This window comes from Anabrus simplex, chromosome 13, assembly GCF_040414725.1.
Source record: "Anabrus simplex isolate iqAnaSimp1 chromosome 13, ASM4041472v1, whole genome shotgun sequence".
Lineage (NCBI taxonomy): Eukaryota > Metazoa > Arthropoda > Insecta > Orthoptera > Tettigoniidae > Anabrus > Anabrus simplex.
Genome location: NC_090277.1, coordinates 18594817 through 18619622, shown reverse-complemented (window position 1 = coordinate 18619622; position 24806 = coordinate 18594817). Strand labels below are relative to the sequence as shown.

Here is a 24806-nt window from a genome sequence, read left to right as displayed (position 1 = left end):
TTGCCGAGTGGTATATTCAGTATTCTGGATAGTGACTGTTTGTTCGTGCTTAGTTGAGGTTAGTTAACTCGAACTATGTGTCGTTTATTTGCTCCTAACCTACTGGATCTATACTAGGCCCTACATCCTTCATAGATTATGAGTGCATACAGGAAGTGAACAGGTAAGTATTGCTCAATAACATGTTGTTTATTTCATTTCATTGTTTCGTTAGGTTGCAAGTTGCCAAAACTATGGCACAAAAACGTACCTAGCAGACAGACCATAACCACAGCACTCAGAGCACTGACCAGACTGACTGAATGCGGGAAGAGGCTAGACTGGGCAGCCTATAAAAAAAGAAAGCGGCTTCTGTATGTCACGTGATTATCTGAGGCATGGTATTGGCTAGAAATGATCGAGAGTCGATGTGACGAGCTAGCTCTTTCTTGGAGTCGCAGTTGATAAAAGAGTCGGCTCGTGCTAGCTCTCAGGGAGCAAGGAGCGAGCTAGCTCATACAAGAGTCGACTCATAATTGAACGACTAGCTCTCAAGAAGCAAGAAGCGAGCTAGCTCATACAAGAGTCGACTCATAATTGAACGACTAGCTCTCAAGGAGCAAGGAGGGAGCTAGCTCTTACAAGAGTTGACTCTCACTGAGAGAGCTAGCTCTCTCCAATGAATCGTTCAAAAGAGTCAGTTCGTTCATAAACGACCCCCATCACTAGAACCAGGTGTCGGGGGTGTGAGGAAGATAGAAAGCACATGGTAACAAACTGTAGTACACGTCTTGTCTTTGCGTCTTGTAAGCCTAAGCTATGGATTGCCAAGCATAGTGTAGCGTCGTAATTAGTATGAATAGGAGTCGGTGAAGTTAGTTGTACTTGTAATATCAACGTACAAAAGTTTTAAGTGAAAATGAGCGGAACTCAGAGGAAAGAAATCAAGCGAAAGGCACTAACAATAAAAGACAAAGTGGCAATTATAAGGAAAGTGTTGCTTTGACAAAGGAACTGGGGATGCCGCCGTCTAATTTGAACGGCATTATAGCGAAGAAAGAAGAGATCTTTGCTTCTGCAGGGAATACTTCAGCAAATTGTAAGGACATTATATGTGAAAAGTACTATGAAATAGAATAAGCTCTGCTAATATGGTTTAAACAGCAGCGAAGTTTAAACATACCTTTCAATGGGATTATTGTGCAAGAGAAAGCCACATGCAAATTAAGGGTACCTTTTACCGTGTCGAACGAGTGGCTGGACCGCTTTAAAAATCGAGCCGGCATCGTTTACAAAACAATTTGTGGTGAAGCAGAGAGTGTAAGTGCGGAGGAAAGGGAAGCGTGGAAGGAAATGGTTCTGCCTGCTAAAATAAGCAAACCTTGCAACATTTTTATATAATATGTTCCCTTCTCTTATCAAATATATTTATAATATGGTATGTTCAATTATTTTACTTTATCTCTAAAAATATTGTCATGATAATCAAATTTTTATATTGTGGCTTTCTGTTAGCAGCTCTTATATATCGGCCTATTTCGGTATTGTTCACAAACAAGGAAATCTGTTGGCTGTGTGTTTCACATGTATTTCAAAGTACAGAATAAGAATAAGAAGTTTCCTGCTTAAGAAGTGGTGGTGGTGTTTTTTTTTTTTTTTTTTTTTTTTTTGCAGTCCCTTGAAAAACTTCTTAACAGAGTTTCACAGTATTTCATTCTCAGTCTTTGCCTTGCATTTATTTGACATTTTAATTGAAGTTTAGCGTCTGATTTTATAATTCGTCAGGCTGTGTGTCATGTTCGAAGTGAGTTATGTTGATCTAATTTGTTGTCATGTGAGATTAATTTTATTTCAATATCTGCATTTTTTATTTCAGGTTTATATATTTTAAAGAAGTTTACCAAAAACAGCTTTGTCCATTCTACTGCACCGATTTGTTTCATTTCTCTCCGGAATTACCTGCCGGCACTGACAGTTCAATCAACTTCGAGTAATCCTAAAATCAAATCACTCCAATAATTTCAGGCGAAGCTAAAAGATTAGAAATGACGGCAATTGAAGGCAAACCTGCAATTTAAACGTCACAATAAAGAAATGTACACAAACTCACTTGATATCTATTTGACAGATAACACAAATTCTAAAATTATACTTTCAGACAAGTACCCAAGCAACGCATGGAGCAATTTTTAATCAAGACACATTATCTGACATCATCATCATCACCACCTTCATTTCCTGTTTCCAGCTTCCCGAGTCGGGTTGTGAATCAAGGACCTCCATCGCTGCACACTGAATCTGTCCACCTCTTTCGGGGTCTTCCTCGTGGTCTGTTTCCTGTTAACTTCTCTGAAAAAGTTTCTCCCATTTTCATCATATGCCCATACCACTTTAGCTTTGTTGTTTCTATCCTGCATTGAAGTTTCAAGATTCCTGTCCTGTTCCTTATCTCTTCATTTCTAATTCTATCCTTTCTTGTCTTGCCCTCGATACATCTTAGGAATTCCATCTCCGCTGCCTGTATTCTACTCTCCTCTCATTTTATTGTAGTCCACGAACCAGCTGCATAGGTTGAATACAATACTTTCTTACATTTCTTCGAGACGTCTTGGTTCCACAAAATACCCCTTACACTCTGGTAGAAGCTGTTTGCTTGTTGTATTCTTTCCCCAATTTCCTCGGTTTCCTTGGTTTTTCTATCTCTTGATTTCATACATCTACTTGTTTTTGCACTTCCGTTTCATCCTCACCCCATATCTCTATCATCTGTAAACAACGTGGCTTTTGTTGCTGTCTTTTCAATCTCTGTTTAATGTTCTTATGAATTTCATCCATGACTATGATGAACAGTATGGAGGATAGTAGACTTCCCTGTCTGAGACCAGTTTCAACTTTAAACTATTTTGTTTTTCCTATACTAGTCTTCACACTACTAACACAATTTTTGTACACAGGCTTTTATCAATTGCAATTCCACTCTGTTAACTTGTTTTTTCCTTAATGTGTCCCATACCAACTGTCTGGGCACACTGTCAATAAATGCCGTCACTATGTCTTTTCCAAACACCCTTCTGTTCTCCATCATGTGCCTTAATGTAAAGATCAGGTCAAACGTTGATCTGTCTTTCCTAAAACCATACTGTTCCTCCATTTCTCCTTCCAGCTTCCTCCTCAATCTTCCTACCAATACTCTCTCAAATATCTTAGCTACATGGGCAATAAGGGTGATCCCTCTGTAGTTATTGCATTCCTTTTTATGACCTTTTTTTAAAATATTGGGATAATTAAACCCTTTCCCCACTCTTCTGCGACCTTTTTCTTCCTCCAGATTGTTGTTGTTGTTATTCTAAATAATCTATACAGCCACTGTAGCCCTATTGGTCCAGCTGCTTTTATAATTTCCATTGTTACCTCATCCACTCCTGCTGCTTTACCCCACTTCGTCTTTTGTATGGCTTCCTCTATTTCTAACATCGATATCTGCTTTTCTTGTTCTTTCCCCATTGTTTCTATTTTTTTTTTTTTTTTTTTTTTTTAATTATCTGACCTATTAATAATAAATGCTGTGGATCAGCACGGGTCCTCTAGTTGTGTTGTTTTCTTTCAGCCTGTTGTAGAGTAATGTCCTTTGTGATCCGGTGCCTCTTGGCTGCTTGGGTGGCGCTTGCATGTTGTGCTAATCTATCCCCTGGTAGACAACTTGCTTCTTTAAGGATGCTTGCAAAGAGAATCCATTTATTGAATTTACTAATCCAGCCTTTTCTTTGCTCATTCCCCCTTGCTGTAATGGAGAAGTGGAGCGCCCTTTTCCTCAAATGGAGTTGGTGAAGGATACGCACAGAAACAGGGTCGATAACACAACTGTTGCAACTATGATCTTCCTTATAACGTTCCTAAAGATATTGGTAAATTTTAAGAAAAGATTTTGACATTTTGATTGATGAAGAATATTATTTACTATGTTTATAATAATAGAACACATTCTTTTACACATGTGTTTTACGTACAATGGCTGAATACAATAGCAAATCTGAAGAAGAGGAACCAACTTCGATGTCTCAGGAGGAATTTGTCAACCATAATGTACGACCCCAAGTCAGTCTTCCACAAGCAATAAACTTTGTTCATTTAGGGCCGGTTTCATCAACGTGGGTTAAACCTTAACCCCGAGTTACACAGTTTTAACTCTCAGTTTGACTGTTCATTCCGTTTCATCAAGGAGGGTTATTTTTAACTCTAGGTTAAGACCGGAGTTAAGTTAACCCCTCCTTTCACCTGGGTTAAACTGTTTATTCGAGGTTAAAAGCAATATGGCCACAGTAAATCATGCATTTGATGCAAAGTTGCTTTATTTAGAATTGTTAAACAGTGTTCCTAACAGAAATAGGCCTATAATAAGAAGGAAAGACTTTGAAAATCTATCTGAGGAATAATTTCTGAAGAGATAGACTTCAAAAACCGATGAAGTTCGCGAGAGGTTAGAATACACAGCTGATCGAAACAAACTTGGGCTTGCGAACTAAAAGAAACTACATTGACCGTAATAGTAGCAATAGCGGTATTACACAATATTGCTGTGGAGACCCGAGATTAACTTCCTCCACAGGACTTGACTCTGCGTCAGTATCTCACAGGAAGGAGAAGGAACAGGAATGTTGGAATTGAGAATGACATCATTCTTCACATTGATAACGACAGCACTGCAGTGGCATATAGGAATGCAACTGCACACCACCACTTCAATAGTACAACACTTATGAACATTATACTATGTATTACGTAGTGGTTATACAGAAATGCACTTTTAAATTAAACTGTATATTTACTTCCGTGTGTATTATTGCTGTGAAGGTGTGCCAACTTTCAAAACAACTCTTGGCACAGAGAAGCTAAAATTTTTATAGAACTGTTTTAGTTGTTTCGTAGATCGCACTGTAACATGGGTAATATTATTAAATTCCCCTGTTATTCTTTTCCATGTATCCTGCTTTTCTTTTAATTGTATACCGTCAATCTTCTTGCATTCTATAATACTTCGGTACTCGGTGGCTAATTCAATAAGTAATGATTTTTCTAAAGCAGAAAAATTCGTGCCACTATTTTTCTTCTGCACTTCTTCCATTTTTCATTCAAGATCACGAAAGAATAATATCTACCATGGACCTGAGGAAGAAAACGAAATACAGCGCAAGAAATAAACAAAAGAACCACGCAAGAAGTGTGTTCATGATCTCTGATTTTCAGTCACTGCCTCCTTGATTATTAGGACAGCTGTTTCCTGCGAGGGTTAGTGCGGTGTTAGTTAACCCTCTGCCGAAATAGCTTGGTGAAACGCGTGACTTGTAAGAATGAGTTAAAATATTAACCCTAAGTTAACAAACCCAGGGTTAGAGAATATTTAACCCACGTTGATGAAACCGGTATTTAGTGATTGAGTTTGTAAATACAAGTGTTAAATAGGGTTGCAGTATGTAAATAACAATGAATGAGACATAACATGTTGCCTTTTTTAGCCATACTAATTTTTATTGAATTATTTTCACAGTCTGTTTTTTGAAAATAAATTTGCGGGGGATATCCCTTAGCCCCGTGAAATATGCTCAAATACAGTAGAACCTGGATGCATTGTTCCCGGAATCTTACAAAAACTCCTAAACCAAACAAAACTACAGCCCCAATGGGACTTAGCCTGCCAAGCGACCACTGCTCAGCCCGAAGACCTGCAGATTACGAGATGACGCATGGTCAGTGTGACAAATCCTCTCGGCCGATATTCCTGGCTCTCTAGATCGGGGTCGCCATCTCACCTCAATTAAAGGTAATCACGAAGGCTGAGTGGACCTGGAACCAGACTTATATCCAGGTAAAACTGCCTGACCTGGTCGGAATCGAACCCGGGCCCTCTGGATGAGAGGCAGGCATGTTAGACCGCGAAACCGCATTAATTACCGGTACCCAAGTTCAAAATGTCGATACTTTATATTCAATTTTACAGGGGAATCTTCGTCAGTTTCCCGTGAAAACTTCTCTCAGTTCAGCAACTTTGATTAGCCAAACTCTTTGAAAAATCTAATAACGCCAAGCCAAACGACAATCGACCACAGTTAGTTTTTAATTCTCTCATTTAATAAAATAAAGCACATTAGATACAAAAGCGCCCAACATGATGGCGAAATCCCTTCTTTTCTTAATCTCTCATTGTGATTTGGTCTCCGGTATACTGTTTGTAGTCAGTGTCTGGAAATCTTGTATCGTTACCGCGTAAATTAGGCCTACATCGACTTTTAAAGGTTATGCTGAACTCGAAAACATGTTTTCGACAGTAAGTATCAATTCTCAAAAGTTCTTGAATGCATTATATTCAATTCTGCCTGTCACTAATCCAATCAAATTGGAAAGATAAAAGAAATATCATCAAAACTTCAGAAATGACGGTTATTCTTGACCTTGAGGTCATCTGGAAAGCGCGCTCGCTGCACGTCATGAGCTGGAAATGATACAAACCATTTAAATGTACCGGTAACGTGCGCAAATAAAACGACTGCGGTTTTTGGTATTTTAACACGAAAACGTAAAATTCCCAGTCTTACATTAGGACCTAAACAGTAATAGGCAATCCCAAGACCTCCCATGGCTTTCTTTTTTAATGTAAGGTGCAACATCTGTTCTGGTCTCGCTAACATAATCGCGTACGATAATATTAAAATACTAAATTTGTGTTAAGGTGCAGTTTTGATTCCTGCCTGCTAGGTAGTATGATCGAAAAAAATTAAAAATATAAACATCTAACCATGGACATAATGTGGACATTTTATAAGTGCGAACATTTGACGAAACTCGTTCAGTCTTCAAGCAGAGCTGTCGAAATGCGCCATGTCTCCTTACAATTGTTGTGGCCACTCTCTGCTCTATGATTTTCCGAGATTCTCTGAACAATACTTCCGAATGCGATGCTAAGATGGTCCGTTATGCAAGTTCACCGCCAATCACTTTTCCAGTACCGATACATTACTTGCTCTAATTATCGCAATGACAGGGCGTAAACACCAAGATCCATACTTATGCTATAGCCACCCTTTCGTAAGATACAGTTTATTAAAAAATGATTGATCGAGGATTTAGCGTTGATGGGACTGGAATTTATGGACGGTTGATCCGGGAAATCGTTTATTCGAGGAACGGATAATGCGGGATTTTTACAACGTGATTTAATTACGATGCTCGCGGGACCACGTAATTTGAACGCATATTCCGGGAATGGATAATCGAGGTTTCACTGTACACGTAAAAGTCACCATTTACTGTCTTTTTTTACACTTAGAAATAATGTCTTCCAATGAAAATAACCAGTATAACGCGAATACATTCATAAGTTTGTAAAAGAATAGTGTAGAATGTTTATATGTAAAATTTATAGCTGTTTATAGCCTAGAAGTCATGTGTTCACTGCAAAAATTTGAGGTTATTGCATATTGGACGTCACTTTACTATTTTTGGCTGTAAAAGTGGGGAAAAAAGGGGGTCTAATACGTGAGTAAATACGGTAGTCACAGGGTTATTAATCGTGTTGTACCTTATAGAAAGGCCTGTTGACCACTTTGTTGTCCCCTGCCCAACTGTCTTGTTACAAGCCGGACCTAACCAAGCCAGACCAATAATCTTTTCACTAACCTGGTATTGAAACAAAGTTGGCAGCATCGCATAGCCCGCTGTGACATCGTCTGAGAATTTCTAACCTCTGTAACATTGTCCGCCCGCACCATGTGCGATCTCTAACCTATTGTTTGCGAAGGGTCTACGGAATCTTAACCAAATTACAGGTTATCGCAGTAATATCAACGTATACCATTCCTTTGCAATAACAGAACTTAACTTCAAAGTTTTCAGTTATTACGAGACGTAAAGAAAAGCGAAACGAAACGACACAGAAGTCACGCTCTTCATTTTCGTTGCGCATATCATGGTTGCAATATTTTGATACCGTTATGTATAGTAAAAGCATGTCCAGCTCCATGGCATGTTGAAGGGGTCTTGATCCGGTCGGGGATTTTAACATTCATCGGTTAATTCTGACGGTGCGGGTGGCTGTGTGTGTGAGCCGCCTTACGCATTAAGATTCATCTTAGGTAGGGCCGCATTTTCATAAGTGCGTAGATCACCTGTCACGCGACAACTCAGAAGACCTGCACCCGGCTCCGGAGGCCACACTCCATTATTATTATATTTACACGACGAAAATTCCCAAATACAGTACTCGTATTATATTATTTTGTTTTCCCCCTATTTTTTATGTCAACCGCATTTATCGTTTTTCCACATCCATCGTCATCCTCCCCCCCCCCGCTTTTAGTGTGTTTCTGGAACGAATTTAGCAGGATTCTAAATTTTGAGTTGTCCTCACAGAATAGGAGGTAAGCCAGAAATGTGATGGACAACAATAACACTGCACTGACTTGTTAGCAGGTCCTAGCTCTGCAAAGTTCAGTAAATCACTGTCAAGGATCTGGAAACCTCCAGAGCACTCACCTGTCCGACTCGACCTCGTACTTTGAGCGTGATTCCTCCGCTCGAACACGCTGCCGCCACTCGGCCGTACGAATCAATGCAGACGGCACCCACCGTGTCGAACTTGCTGTTCTTTTTCTGTAACTCAAGTTATAAACACATAAAAAAAGTGTGCGTTTCAGAAAAGCAATTGTTGCGAATGACAACAAATAAAACATTCTTTATGAACTTGCACATTACATTATGACCACTGAGCAGACCACTTGGCGAGACATCTATTTCAAGAGGTGGACTATCTCATACCACAAGATGACAAACTTGCTTGTCCAAGTCAAACAACACATTTGATTCACCCCAAGGTTATATGGCAACTGGCAACTGTTGAATAATACCAATATAATGGTCATTGGACATTATAAATTTTCCAGCTAACCCATTCTTGGTTGCCTGCGTTTCGGCCTCGTGTGCTAAATTGGGATCGTCAGTTGGGACTTAGCACACCTCCCAATATTCGACATGTTCGTATTTCTTCTCGTAATTCCCTCATTTCTTCAACAGATGTCATCATGTAATTCTCGATGTCCACAGCAGCCGGGAGTTCAATCTCATTCACATTTACAACCTCTTTGGGTGCAATTTCAGAGGAATAAATTAGTGCGTTTACCAACAATCTGTTTGAGCGCTATTTCTGTAGTGTTTGTAAATAAACTTTCATGGGCCCACTTTGCTACTCTATTTCATTTTATCTCGTGGTTTTTCGTTATTATTTATTTCTTATTTATTTATTTCTGTATATATATTGTTATTTGACTGAATTTTAGTACAGTGTTGTCACTTCATTACAGAAAACTGGTAATGAAGCAGTGCAAAATTTGTTGGAAGATGAAAGTGGCGGATCTGACTTTCAGGTTATTGAGAATGAACCGACAGATTCCGAGTCAATTTGGAATGTTTATCAGCTAGCAGTACCCAAGAGTACGAAATTAACATTATATAAACAGTATTTCATACCAATTGTAACATACGGACTAGAAACGCTGGTAACTAATATGAGAAAAGATAGTAAGATCCAAGCAATAGAAATGAAATTTTTAAGAACATCGGTTAAAAAGACAAGAAGAGATAGAATTCAAAATATTAAAATCAGAGAACAGTTAAATATAGAACCATTAGTAGAGAACATACAGAAAGCAAGACTGAGATGGTTCGGACAAGTAAAAAGAATGGGAAAGGAACGGGTATCAAGAAGGGAATTGGAAAGAGAAGTTAAGGGAAAGAGACCAGTTGGAAGACCGAAGAGAAGGTGGATGGATCAGATTTGGAAGGAAATTAGAAAAGCTGGACTGGATGTGATGGAGGTAATGGAGCAGAAAAAGTGGAAGGACAGAAAGGAGTGGAGGAGGCTTGTTAACCACGCCCGGGCGACTGAAGTGAGACATTGATGATGATTATGATATCAGCTATTTCTTCGCATCAACTATCGGAAAGTGAAAGTGATGACGAACCTCACATAAAGCAACCTACCATAACAACGCGGTCTAAGGTCACACTAATACATTTTCCCTAATGTTTTTAAGAATATACCTCTCACAATGATGAAATTTTTTCTAGTCATTACAGATACATTATTGCCAATCTGTATATCTCAGTTTGTTTGTAACATGTTGCAGTTTTGTGCACATATGATTGAAAAGTTTTATTATTATTATTTTGAATTTAGAAATTACACTTTTCGAACACACTGTACATTTTTCTAGTCAACAAATGTATGCAATTCCGTGTTCGGATGACAATCCTCAGTATCTTAGCTTTATGTAGATATCAAGATCTTGTGGTTATTTTGTATTATTTAGACAAGTAATAGTCAGTCGTGTTGGAAGTGGCCGTCACTAGTGATGTCAGTGCATGATGATAGCTACCAATAACATCCAAACACCAGGGACTGCACCGGCCTGTTTCCACACACACGCACTTGGCCATGTGATGAACTAGCAGTTAGAATTTTCTCCAGTCATCCAGAGTCCAGTGTCAGTGATTTTGTGGCACAAGAGCAGGCAACAAGATGCAGGTACCAGTGACACGTGTACTTGTCAGCACTCAAGGCACAGCTCAGGATGGTCATTGGAATACAATAAGATCTTAATTAAATATACTGAAAAATGTTCGATCTTTGGATTATAGCTTAGAACAGTGTAAGATATATCAGTGATCACTAGAGACCGGATTTCTATGCAAATGCACATTCCTCAATAAGCTGCTTACACTTCGGAAACTTTGCAGATAATATAGATGTTGATTCCCATAGGGAATCTGAAATATTTGTCCTGAATGAGCAAATTTATAATACCAATATAAATGGTCCGTTATTGGACATTATAAATTTTCCAGCTAGCTCATTCTTGGTTGCCAGCGTTTCGCCCTCGTGTGCTAGGGTGGGCTCATCAGTTGGTACCTAGCACACCTACCAATACGCTGGCTAGTGCATACCGTGGAGGCCACTGCGTTGGCATTGGCACTGCCGGTGGCTCCAGTTAGCCTACGCAGTGGCCTCCATGGTATGCACTAGCCAGCGTATTGGTAGGTGTGCTAGGTACGAACTGATGAGCCCACCCTAGCACACGAGGGCGAAACGCTGGCAACCAAGAATGAGCTAGCTGGAAAATTTATAATGTCCAATAACGGACCATTTATATTGGTATTATAACTTTGCAGATATTCGTTTTATGCCTAATCAATTCCAAACAACCGTACTTTTTCGGCGCATGTTTGCATGTTTTGGCCTTTATGGGGGAAAATTTACGTACAATGCATATCTTGAAAATTTTGAATTTGAGTGATAGTGCCTTTCGTCAAAGCTGGAGCTCTGCACATGTGTAACACCAAGGCATCCAAGACCCCACAACTGGACTCCCAGGATTTCATCTGAAGAGACACCAATGGTCTAAACTCAACCATTTAAGAACAGGCCACGCTAGATGTAATGCCTTGCTACATAAGTCGAGACTTCGAGAATCCCCTGCCTGTGACTGTGGAGCCCCTTTCCTGTCAGTGCAGCACATTACTGAGGAGTGCACTCTGAGGAAGTATGATGAACCAGCCCAAGATGTCATCACTGCTACACCCCCCTTCTTAGAATGGCTACAGCAACTGGACATTAATTTGTAAATGTGAACGCCACCAACATTGTTGTCCTTGTATATATTGTAAATTTTCTCTTTCTTTTGTACACTTGCCATACGATAAATAAATGAATTAATTAAAAAAAATTTTTTTAAAAAGTGTCTCTTATGAACATGGGTTTGCAGAATTTGGGACCATACTTGACAACCGAAGTTAGATGCATGGAGGTGCTATAATCCAGTTAGCCCACTTTCTTATCTGTTGTTTGAGTTAACATTAACATAAGAGGGAAGACTCCGCATCGACCACTCTAATCCTTGGAAATGTGGTGTCGCAGTAAAAACTGAACCCTGAATTTTGCACTACTAAATGACGGCTAATTCTTTTTTTTGTGTCGTCTATGTTAGACGAAGAAATCAAAACTTGAATCACACTACTGTGAGACCGCGATACTGAGATAGCAGCTTACAAACCTCGGTTTTGCACTGAATCCTATCCCAAACTCCCACTGTTCACACATCTGAGGCCAAAATAATTGAGGAAAGAAGCGAGTTGGAAAGCAGCACGCTTGTAATTTAGTGCTGGACTGTGCTGTGAAGTGTTGGTGTCATGCCACCTGTCTACGAAGAGACCTTGTGTCTAAATGGATTGAGGAAAGGCATTTCTAAGTTAATTTTTGAAAAGAGATAACTTCAGATATACCTCGTCCTAAATGTCTTCATTTCACTTCTTGTGACGTATAAAGATCGTTTTCTGTGTTCAGGGATGTTCTGTCAGATAAACGAATGAACTTAAATGAAGAAAATATGGAGAAATTAGTTTTGTACAATGTTTCAAAAGGAAGTGAAAATATAACAATGTTGAACTCAATTTTGTTAGTGCATATTTTCCAGTTTATTGTGCATGTTTTGCCACATGATAGTGCATGAATTCATGCATATTTTGAGATTTGATAGTGCATGGAAATCTGGGGTGCTCACATCATTTCTGCAATCATCACAATGACTGAAGGTCAGGAGACCTTAACACCTTGAATGAGTGATAAGCAGAAACACACGCAATGACAGGTTAAGAGTAGGAAGAGGAGACAAGGATACCCGCCCACCTGACAAAGCCAGAGAGAGAGAGAGAGAGACAGACACACACACCCTTCTCTCTTCGTCCTTATCCACTTACGTGTGTGTTCCTATTATCCACCTGCTGTGGCTTCTAGGACGTTTGCTATTTTCGTTGCTTATGAATGATTATCAGTTCCCCATCAATTATGAGATGTTAGGAAGCAGGCCTTCAACTCCAATCTTCACCCTCTCCTAAATCCCTCTCATTGTAAGCAACAGACAACTCCCAAGGAGCTGGGGAAACTCTGCTACGCCTTTGCTCCTTTACAGAATAAAAAGGAAATACTCAAAATGAGTGGAAGTTGTGTTGACAAATCACGAAATCACAGAATATACCTGAACATTTTGTTCTGTCATTTTCCTCGTTTTTGATGTAGGCAGAGCAAACCTGCTGCTCCACAAGTGGAAATCTCGTTTCTTAAGTTTTGACGGGGAGTCATCAGCTAGGCAGTCCCAATGTATGTATGTAGGGATTTGAAGACTTGTTTGTGTTACCGAGTGAGTTGGCCGCGCAGCTGTCAGCTCGTATTTGGGAGCCCACTGTTGGCAGCCCTGGGAGTGGTTTTCCATGGCCTCCCATTTTCACACCAGGCAAATGCTGGGGCCGTACCTTAATTAACCAGTCAGTGATGCAGAACATTTGAGTGCTGCTTCACCAAGCGGATGGAGGCGATTCACACGTGAGCACCACGAGAATGCAGTGATCTCTTTAAAAATTTACCGTTTCAACAGTTTAGCTCAGATTATTTTCAGATGTTTCCTGTAGAGACTGAAAAGAATGTAACTCTATATTTACCTTATGGTGTGGTAATGGGGAGGAGCCCTCCCATATTCTGTACGGAATGAAAGTGACGTTCTTGTATCTGCCTCGGTTGATTCACAATGAAATGAAAACTAAGGTCATCGCTGCTTCGGGAACGTTGAGCGGAAGAACCGGGAACAATAGTTCAAAGATTCATTAACACAAATTCCAGGTTAATGGGACGATTAGTTCATGAGAATGAGGGCATATACCTTAGAGTGTATGTCGTCCATTACTTGGTCGCGCCCTCCCATTCCTTGTGTTATGTATTCAGTCTGGTATAGTCCTGGTATCATCAGATTTATTAAATTTAATGCCTTCTCTTTCATTCAAAGTGCACCGTGCCATCCTTCTGCGCCATACAATATCGTATTTCAAAGTGACACAGAGTTAAGTAAATACGATTCGTAAGAGGTTTCAAGACAAGGAGCCTGTTGGCCTCTCACCGCTGGGTCACTCCATGCGAGATTTGTGCTGGACAAAGCGGAGGTGAGACATGTTTTTCTCCGGGTACTTCAGCTTTCCCTGTCATCTTTCATTCCAGTAACACTCTCCATTACCATTTCATTTCATCTGTCAGTCAGAGGCTTCAGCAGCCGACACAATTCCTATCCTCGCCGCTAGATGGGGGCGTCATTCATTCCATTCCTAACCTAGTCGAATGACAGGAAACAGGCTGTGGATTTTCATTTTATTCAAGAGGTTGCAAGGCATTGAAAGATTTATAGGAAGTTAACATTCACGTCAGTGAAGAGATGACAATTTTTACCAACAATCTACATAAGGAAACATCCTGTATTGAAACATATAACCGCTGGAATGCAGCAGAAATTTAAACCTACATGCTCTCAGTCAGAAAGAACTATTTCAAACACTTTAGAAAAGAAAATAGAAACTGATTTCGGGTGATTCATACATACAAGGAAGGTTGAGATATACCATTTCCATCTGGGCAACTTGAAAACTTTACAAGCTAGAGCAAAATGAAGTTAGGCCTGCAGAAGCTCGGGAGCGTGTGAAGAAAAGGGGGTCTATGAGACGAATAGAGGTCGGCATCAAGCTGTTAAGGGCGCGGCTGCTTCCTTCCCACTCCTAACCCTTTATTATTCCATCGTCATCACGAGCCCTATCTGTATCGGTGTCACGTACAGCAATGAATAAACAATCAAAGACTGACAGACTTCAGAAAATTGAAAGGAGGACTGGAAGAACCTGCATCAACAAAAAATACCAGAAAGATGGACAGTGGCGGTTAATACCTAACAAAATCGTGTACAAAGAGCTAGAACCCATTACAGATACTATGCGTAAAAGGAGACTGGGATTCTTTGGACACATCATGAGGATGCAGGATTCGAGACTTCTGAAACAACTAGTACAACACAATCTCGTCTCAAAAAATACCACAACAGGATGTAAATGGATTTGAAGGAAATAGGCCTTACAACAGAAGACACCACAAATAAGATAAAATTGAATACAAAACTCAAGAATACAAACCTCCGCTTTACCCTTACACAAAACAAACCAACAACACGCACATTTTCAACTGAGGAAAGGGCACGAAGATCAGAGCGTCTGAAGAAGTACTGGGAGGACCGCAAAGCCCGAACAATCCCTTCAAAGAGACCTGAACGACGGACTGACTAAAGTGATCCTATGTGGTCATAAAAGAAGAAGAAGAAGAAGAAGAATACCACCACAAGAACAATATAGTTACCTGGTTAAATTTATGGACCTCTTTCCGACATTTATGATGGAGTTTGTCTGCTCGAGCTGAAACATAAGAAAATAATCCATTATTGAGTTTGATTACAAGTTGTAGGAACTTGGCAACACCTGTGTACTGTGAAATTAAACTCTAATTCACCACAAGTGCATGCATTTACTAAGACTGAAATGGGGAATTATTTAGGATTTCTCCTAAAAGCTCGTCACAAATATTATTATTATTCCTTCATTTTGGCTGACTATGGACCATGTGGGATTAATTCTCGTCCAGCCCTTCACTGTACAATCTCCTCCAGGGTGAGCATCCCTGCTGCTAATAGATCCTGATGGGCCACACAGTGCTTCACCTCCCAAATATTTACCTTTTGACTGAGCGGTCTCTTTTCTAATATTTCTGAGGCAATTATCTGTAACAGTGCACTAACTCCCAAAGACCAAGCAACACATCAACGGTAATGATATTCAAACAAGACTGTATCAAGTGTCTAGGATGTTCCTTCTCAATTAAGCTGCAGCCTAAAACTAAGAAACAGCCTAATATTATACTTTTTACAATTCCTTGTTGTTACATAAGACCCGAAGTCAAGACGCTTACAGTTTCATTCAAAACAACGTTCTTGACCAGTCCATATATAACAATCAGTTTTAAATCTCCACTAGTGTTTGACAACACATTTCAACATTAGTTACGTCAAGAACTTAAAATGAAATATGTGGGTCAAATAAGCCCCAGTATCAAAATCCTCTTTTCTCAAGACTTATGTTAGAGGAAGAAGATCCATTTTAGTTTCGAACATATTTTTAAGTTAAATAGAACAAGACTGACAAGTTTTAACTGAGAAAAAAACACCGTTAATTTAAATTTTATATTTTCATTCACAACAATCTTCACCAGCCTACAACTAACAATCAGTTCTAAATCTCCACTTGTTGTCAATACATTCTGATATTAGTTACTCAAAACTTATGATAGAGGAAGAAGATCCATATTATGTTAAGTTAGATAGAATAGGACTGACAGGTTTTAATTGTGTTAAAACACCATTAATTAGTTACCCACAGTTATGTTTTGCTCACATTTTTTAAATTATTATCCTAGCATGTTAGTCTTAAGAGATTATTAACGTTTGTATACCATATATGGTTAAAAAGGTCCCAAATTTTGACCTAAAGGTTGTCTACAGGCTGAAGATGCCCAAATAACGGGTGAAACACGTACCTGACCTGATAAGTCTACATAAATTCATGTAGATTCAAACCACATTAAAAGTGGAAAGTATTGAATAGGTGGTTTTATTATATTATCCTTGAGATTGTATGCCTAGCGGAACAATAATGAGAGTTGTTAGTTGTAATTTGTGTAGTCTACGCCTGGTATCAGTCAACTTTTGTCGATCTAGTTCTAATGTTAGGATGTGTAGTTTACCTGGTTGAATTAGCGCTTTGAAGGTGGTTTGCCAGAAAACTCAGACTTTCTCTGTGATCGTGATAGCCCACGTTCAACAAGAAATAGGCACAGGAAGAGTCATGGTTCTAGTACTACTAGATTACAGTAAAGCTTCTGACAGTGTAGACACTGACATTACTTGTAAAACTGAAGGCTCTACATTTTTCTCAGAGTACAATTGCTTGGATGCATTCCTATCATCACGGACATCAACAATGTGTGAAAGGTAAAAATGGAATCGTTTCCTCGTGGCGCCACATGAATAGAGGAGTCCCTTAAGGGTCTGTACTTGGACCTCTTCTTTTCACACTATTTGTGAATGACATATCATCGAATTTAAGAGATTGCAAATACCACATGTTCGCTAATGACCTTCAACTCTACACAGTCTCTACAGCACAAGACCTTTAGGAAAATATAGACTTACTAAACATTGACTTACAGACTGTTAGTGAATGGCCTGCTCCCCACGGCCTGCAGTTGAACCCTACAAAGTCACAAGTAATCCTTCTTGGCCATCAAAATCAAATGACAAGTATTAACAAACGTCCATTGCCAAGAGTAATCCTTCAGAATGTTACAATTATTCCTTTTGTACCACAAGTGAAAACCTCGGCGTTATCATGGACGAACGCATGACTTGGTCTGGACATATCTTACTTATCTGCCAAAATGTTTTCTCTGCTCTTCATTCTTTATATAAATATATATTTCCAATAAAACTTTAGCAGAAATTAATCGAGGCTCTTGTAATGCTACATTTCGACTATTACGATGTTGTTTTCAATGATGTGAGGCCACTGTTGTCTCTAAGGCTACAACGCGCTCAAAATTCATGTGTGAGGTATGTACATGCAATCTAAGAAAATATGACCATGTGTCATCATTTTTCCTACAACTAGAGTGGTCGCGACTCCACGTTCGCCGTAATCGTCATACTCTGTCCTCTTCCACCGAGTCCTTACTTCATCTTCCCTATCTTACCTTTCTTTGTGTTTTCATTATTTCTCAAATGTGCATAACAGAGATACACGGGCTCAAACATCAAACCTGCTCGTCATTCCTCACCATCAAACTGCCACATATAACTCATTTTCTGTGTTTGCCGTCCGAGAATGGAATCGTTTACCGGATGACGTCAGAGAAATACCAACCATAAGGTCATTTAAAAGAGCGTTAAGAGGTACAGCAGGATACGAATGTGCATTTCTAGTCTTTTACTGACTGTGCTAGTGTATTTACCACTACCTATTATTAATATTGCTATTATTATTATTATTATTATTATTATTATTATTATTATTATTACTGTTGTTGTAACTATGTATATCTCACTGGGGCAGAATTTTATTTCTGGTTTTGTATTTAGATTGTGTTTAACTGTGCTATACTTAGTATTAATTACGGTAGTGTTAACTTTGATTCTATGTACAATAATTGCTCTAGTGTAAGAGAAGGCCTTATGGCCTTAACGACGCCAATAAAGACATTTATTTATCTATCTACATTACAGCCTGGCATAAGCCCGCTTGGTGGCCATAATCGTTAAGGCTGTTCTGACACCGTGGTTAGCCGGTTCAAGTCCCGTGATCGAAAAATATTTCACTATCAGAATTTTGGCCGGAAGGGTATGACAGGTGATTGCAAACAATTTACAATCACTAGATCGCGTGCCAAAAGCCTGGATTAAATTCCAAACCTCTCCACACTGTTCATATGGAGTGATGGTGATTCGTCCGTCAGATGGAGACGTTTATCTCAAGCAGACCCCTTGGAACTACTTGACAAGGGTTGGCTACAATTATGTAATGGTTCCACCTTTTCAATACATGTAAAATTAGTAATGTAAGGTTACATCACTAGTGGCTACGCGCTGACGTCAGGTTTCACCCTGTCATAAAAACTTGCTACAAAGATACATCTCACTTCATATCTAAAAAGTAGAGAAACAGGACAAGGTTTAGGAATATGTATATTATTATTATTATTATTATTATTATTATCTCTGTGATCACATCAAGCTCCTCTCCACAGACCATAACAAAAATACCCGATTCTGCAGCACCATGTGTTTATTCCTTCTGCACAAAATCATTCACCGTTACCGCAGCCCGACAATGCAATCTCTTACCAGTGGACGTCAGAAGCATATCCGACATGCCTGTGTCAAAATACTAGGTAAACATGCAAGTTATGACCTGAAAACACCCCCTCCTATCGCCTCCTCATTATTTCCCTCTTCCTTTCACAGATCATCTTCCTCTCCTCACCTCTCAATTAAAGGATATATACTGTTGAAATGTATATATTTCCTAAACTTTCTCTTAAGTAGTAGTTATAGTACTCATTATTCATATATTTTTGATGTACTCTATGTACGATGTGTATTATATACATGATATGATTTTTTTTTACGTGTCATTACTTTTACTATTACTGTTATGATTGTTAATATTGTTTTCATATTATTGTCATCAGTAGGTATTATTAACGGTATTCTAGGTTAAGACTGGTTAAGTGTAAGAAAGGGAGTACACCCCGAACATTGCCTGAATAAATAAAACATATCATTATTAACTGAAGTACTTACGTGAGATCATCTCCTCAGGAGGTATTGTAGGAATTCCAGCCTGGACAGCTTCAAGACGTGCACCTTCGCCAACTAAAAAACTGAAAGATGTGTCGTTATTGGTTACAGAAATAAACCTGAAATTGATTTCAGGATGCAATTTTTATTATAGATGACATCTTCAAGGCAGTCCACAACTGCGCCAGGGGTGGTCATTTTTAATGCATACCTGCCAACTTTACAAAACCAAAAATCAGGAGATTTTGATAGGAAATCAGGAAAAATTAGCAGAAATCAGGAGATGATTGGTCAAAACTGCTTGTTCTACATGTCTTGTGCAAACAGTTCTATGATATATATATATGGTGTGGGTTACTGTAGTCACGTCCTAGTAAGTGGTCCTGAAAGTTCGGGGGTACCAGTTGCTATGCAATGGGAGTGGGCATCTCGGACATATTCTGAGTCATGGCCCTCCTTGTGCTCAGCGGCTAGGATTATACAATCCACCAGTGGTCCATAACCCGTTACAGGAGAGATCCTCACTTGGACTATGTGCAAGTACGGTAGCATCCTGCTTCATGAATTTACCAAGCTCAGAACATTTTAAGCAGGCCTCGGACCTATGGGAGTAACGGTGTCCCACTTCCATTTGACAGGCGAGGGACTCCTTGGAAACAACTTAGCGAACAAAATGGAATTTATAGGGAGCTATCAATATTAATGGGGCTTACGGAAGAAAGAAAGTAGAACTGGCTGAGTCAGCAAAGAGGATGCATCTGGATGTGCTAGGAGTAAGTGATATTCACATAAGGGGAGATGACGAGGAAGAGATAGGAGATTATAAAGTGTACTTGACGGGTGTTAGAAAGGGAAGGGCAGAGTCTGCGATAGGGAATACCATTGCACGCAACATAGTTTCGGTTAGGCACGTAAATGAGCGAATGATGTGGGTAGATTTGTCAGTGGGAGGAATTAGGAATAGAATTGTCTCCGTGTATTCACCATGTGAGGGTGCAGATGAGCATGAAGTTGACAAGTTTTATGAAGCATTGAGTGACATCGTGGTCAGAGTCAAGAGCAAGTATAGAATAGTGCTAATGGCCAATTTCAATGCAAGAGTTGGGAATAGAACTGAAGGATACGAAAGGGTGATTGGTAAATGTGGGGAAGATATGGAAGCTAATGGGAATGGGAAGCGTTTGCTGGACTTCTGTGCTAGTATGGGTTTAGTGTTACTAATACTTTCTTCAAGCAAAAGGCTATTCACTGCTACACATGGGAGGCTAGAGGTACCAGATCCATAATAGACTATATCTTAACCAACTTTGAATTCAGGAAATCTGTTAGGAATGTACAAGTTTTCCGGGGATTCTTCGCTGATACAAACCATTATCTGATCTGTAGTGAACCAAGTATCTCTAGGCCTACGGTAGAAAAAGTGAAATCTGTCTGCAAAAGAAAAAGGGTAGAAAATCTCCAGGACGAGGAAATTAGACAGAAGTACATGGATATGATTAGTGAAAAGTTTCTAACAGTAGACAGTAAGCAGGTTCAGGATATAGAAAGTGAATGGGTGGCATACAGGGATGCTGTAGTAGAAACAGTAAGGGAATGCCTAGGAACAACTGTGTGTAAAGATGGGAAAAGGCAAACATCTTGGTGGAATGATGAAGTGAGAGCAGCTTGTAAAAATAAAGCGAAGGCTTATCAGAAATGGCTCCAAACAAGGACCGAGGTAGACAGGGATTTGTAAGTAGATGAAAGAAACAGAGCGAAACAAATAGTTGTTAAATCCAAAAAGAAGTTGTGGGAAGATTTTGGTAATAACCTGGAAAGGCTAGGTCAAGCAGCAGGGAAACCTTTCTGGACAGTAATAAAGAATCTTAGGAAGGGAGGGGAAAAAGGAAATGAACAATGTTTTGAGTAATTCAGGTGAACTCATAATAGATCCCAGAGAATCACTGGAGAGGTGGGGGGAATATTTTGAACATCTTCTCAATGTAAAAGGAAATCATCCTGGTGGTGTTGCGAACAGCCAAGCTCATGGGGAGGAGAAAAATGATGTTGGTGAAATTATGCTTGAGAAAGTGGAAAGGATAGTAAATAAACTCCATTGTCATAAGGCAGCAGGAATAGATGAAATTAGACCTGAAATGGTGAAGTATAGTGGGAAGACAGGGATGAAATGGCTTCATAGAGTAGTAAAATTAGCATGGAATGTTGGTAAGGTACTTTCAGATTGGACAAAAGCAGTAATTGCACCTATCTATAAGCAAGGGAACAGGAAGGATTGCAACAACTATCGAGGTATCTCATTGATTAGTATACCAGGCAAAGTATTCACTGGCATCTTGGAAGGCAGGGCGATCAGTCGTTGAGAGGAAGTTGGATGAAAACCAGTGTGGTTTCAGACCACAGAGAGGCTGTCGGGATCAGATTTTCAGTATGCGCCAGGTAACTGAAAAATGCTACGAGAGGAATAGGCAGTTGTGTTTATGTTTCGTAGATCTAGAGAAAGCATATGACAGGGTACCGAGGGAAAAGATGTTCGCTATACTGGGGGACTATGGAATTCAAGGTAGATTATTAAAATCAATCAAAGGCATTTATTTTGACAATTGGGCTTCAGTGAGAATTGAGAATGAGTTCTTGGTTCAGGCTACTTACAGGGGTTAGGCAAGGCTGTAATCTTTCAACTTTGGAGTTCGTAGTTTACATGGATCATCTGCTGAAGGGTATAAAATGGCAGGGAGAGATTCAGTTAGGTGGAAATGTAGTAAGCAGTCTGGCCTATGCTGACGACTTAGTCTTAATGGCAGATTGTGCCGAAAGCCTGCAGTCTAATATCTTGGAACTTGAAAATAGGTGCAATGAGTATGGTATGAAAATTAGCCTCCCGAAGACTAAATTGATGTCAGTAGGTAAGAAATTCAATAAAACTGAATGTCAGATGGGTGATACAAAGCTAGAATAGGTCGATAATTTCAAGTATTTAGGTTGTGTGTTCTCCCAGGATGATAATATAGTAAGTGAGATTGAATCAAGGTGTAATAAAGCTAATGCAGTGAGCTCGCAGTTGCGATTAACAGTATTCTGTAAGAAGGAAGTCAGCTCCCAGACGAAACTATCTTTACATCGGTCTGTTTTCAGACCAACTTTGCTTTACGGGAGCGAAAGCTGGGTGGACTCAGGATATCTTATTCATAAGTTAGAAGTAACAGACATGAAAGTAGCAAGAATGGTTGCTGGTACAAACAGGTGGGAACAATGGCAGGAGGGTACTCGGAATGAGGATATAAAGGCTAATTTAGGAATGAACTCGATAGATGAAGCTGTACGCATAAACCGGCTTCAGTGGTGGGGTCATGTGAGGCAAATGGAGGAGGATAGGTTACCTAGGAGAATAATGTACTCTGTTATGGAGGGTAAGAGAAGTAGAGGTAGACCAAGACGACGATGGTTAGACTCTGTTTCTAACGATTTAGAGGTAAGAGGTATAGAACTGAATGAGGCCACAACACTAGTTGCAAATCGAGGATTGTGGCGATGTTTAGTAAATTCACAGAGGCTTGCAGACTGAACGCTGAAATCATAACAGTCTATAATGATAATGTATGTATTACACCCTTCCGGGCCTCGAATAGATGACCCACGCATAAGAATGCCTCCACGTAACGGGGTAAACACCTACGGATGAGATTGGATTGAAAAGCGGGTCGAATTGCTTAACGAGCTTCGAACCGCTCCCCTTTCTACTTTCTGTGCTGGCCCGGCAGCATGAGTACTTGGGGAGTGGTACGTTTGAAAGAAAGAAAAAAAAGAAACAACTACTTAAGATGGAGCCTTATGTATATAATATGAAAGTAGGATCTCTGGGTTCGTTCAAATGCCTACTGGATACTGCTTGGCACTGCTACAAATGACAAGAATCATAAAATAGGGGTTACATAAAATAGGGGTTACGAATACTAATTTATTCAAATATGACATATTAAAGAAATTGATACAACTCTATACAATGAACTCTCCGCATATGGGAGGAAAAGAAAATAATGATCACTTTAAAATATGAATTGCCCATGGGCGTCATCTGCATAACGGTGTAATTGAGGTTTTGCGATTTCTATCGTTCATCTTTCCTCATTAGTTCATACCGTTCATGACATTTTATATTATTCTGTCGATCACACCGTGAGATGATCTGATGTCCCTACTCACATTTTACTTCCTGTTCTTAGCACGAAAATAACCGGGGCCTACGCTACATAATTACCATATTCAAAGAAACATTTGCATAATACACAGACAAACACACATACCATTTAGCTAAACCCCGGACTTCCTCATCTATCACCAAGACCACACAACGTTGTACAAAGGTTCTGTTTGAACTCAAAAATATATATACACATTAATTACTAAACATACACAGATATATATATATATATATATATATATATATATATATATACACACACACTTCATGCATAAAGGAGAGCCATTCCTAGAAAGAAACAGCATGGTTATCACTGTCTCCGGCCCAAGGCACAAGCTTGGGGCAGCTCGCTCAAGGGCGCCATCCTGATCCAGGGTCGAACTGGCCAACTCCCAACCGAGAGGTACTGTGGATTCCTGAATCCCTAGACTAGCTACAGTCTCATATTACCGGATATTTGGGGGAGATCCCTACTCGTTTATTAATTACCTTCTAAATCAGCGTGATATTATCATTCACAATTAAGTATTTATTTTCCACCTAGTCGATACAATGATTGCTTAAGGCAATTTTTAATGGTCAAAAGTGGTACATGTTTCGTATATTATCAACATCTTCAGCCACATAACACTGTTTAGATGAAAAATGTATAAAATTGACAAAGTAATGCTTTAGAGGAAGTGTCCTTAAAATTAACATAAGATTGACAAGATTAAAACAAACAAATAACTCAAGAGAAAATATATAAATTATTTCTACAGTGTTTTAGTTGAACCAGTTAAACAACAGTAACTTACGGGGGAGGCCCATAGCCTCAAACCTTAACTATAATAGCATAGCGGGACCAGCTCTGTCGTGAGGGGCGAGGAGCAGACACTCACAAAAAAAAAAGAAGGGAAGGTCATTCGCTACTCCAGCCATCACTCATTCATTAGCCACGGCAGATTCTTGACCCCTCTCAATTACCATGGCCAGCCAGGGCACATATCCCTGGCCCATTTCATTTGTTTATATCATCTTATCGCTGAGTTCCCAAGAAATACACTTTTATTCTCTCCCTTCTCATTATTACCGCTGAACGCCGACTGTGGGCACGATCACTTCTAACTCATCTCATCGTAAATTCCTCGGGCATTCGGCCCTCTCATTACGTCTTATATCGCGTATCTTCTTTCCTTGGGCATAGGGCTCATATGACTCCTCAGTCAACCTTTTCCATACTCCTCGCTCCTCGCACAGGAAATATACATATATTTAAATCTTCTGACCAAAGATTAGGGACTCCTGCCTCCGTGTCTCACCCCGGCTATGGATTAAAT

The 24806-nt window shown here is 39.6% G+C and overlaps 1 protein-coding gene across 3 annotated transcripts in view; it reads right to left on the bottom strand.

Annotated features, from left to right (window-relative positions):
• Tasp1 (Taspase 1) overlaps positions 1–24806 on the bottom strand; it is a 272831-nt gene that overhangs the window by 210868 nt on the left and 37157 nt on the right. For 2 of the 3 annotated variants that reach the window (XM_068230008.1, XM_068230006.1), the window contains 3 exons: positions 19293–19372; positions 15245–15300; positions 8506–8628 (listed from right to left, as the gene is read on the bottom strand). In XM_068230008.1, coding sequence (XP_068086109.1) covers positions 8506–8628; positions 15245–15300; positions 19293–19372 — 259 coding nt within the window. The remainder of the gene's footprint in view (positions 1–8505; positions 8629–15244; positions 15301–19292; positions 19373–24806) is intronic. The other variant, XM_068230007.1, reaches the window with a different exon arrangement.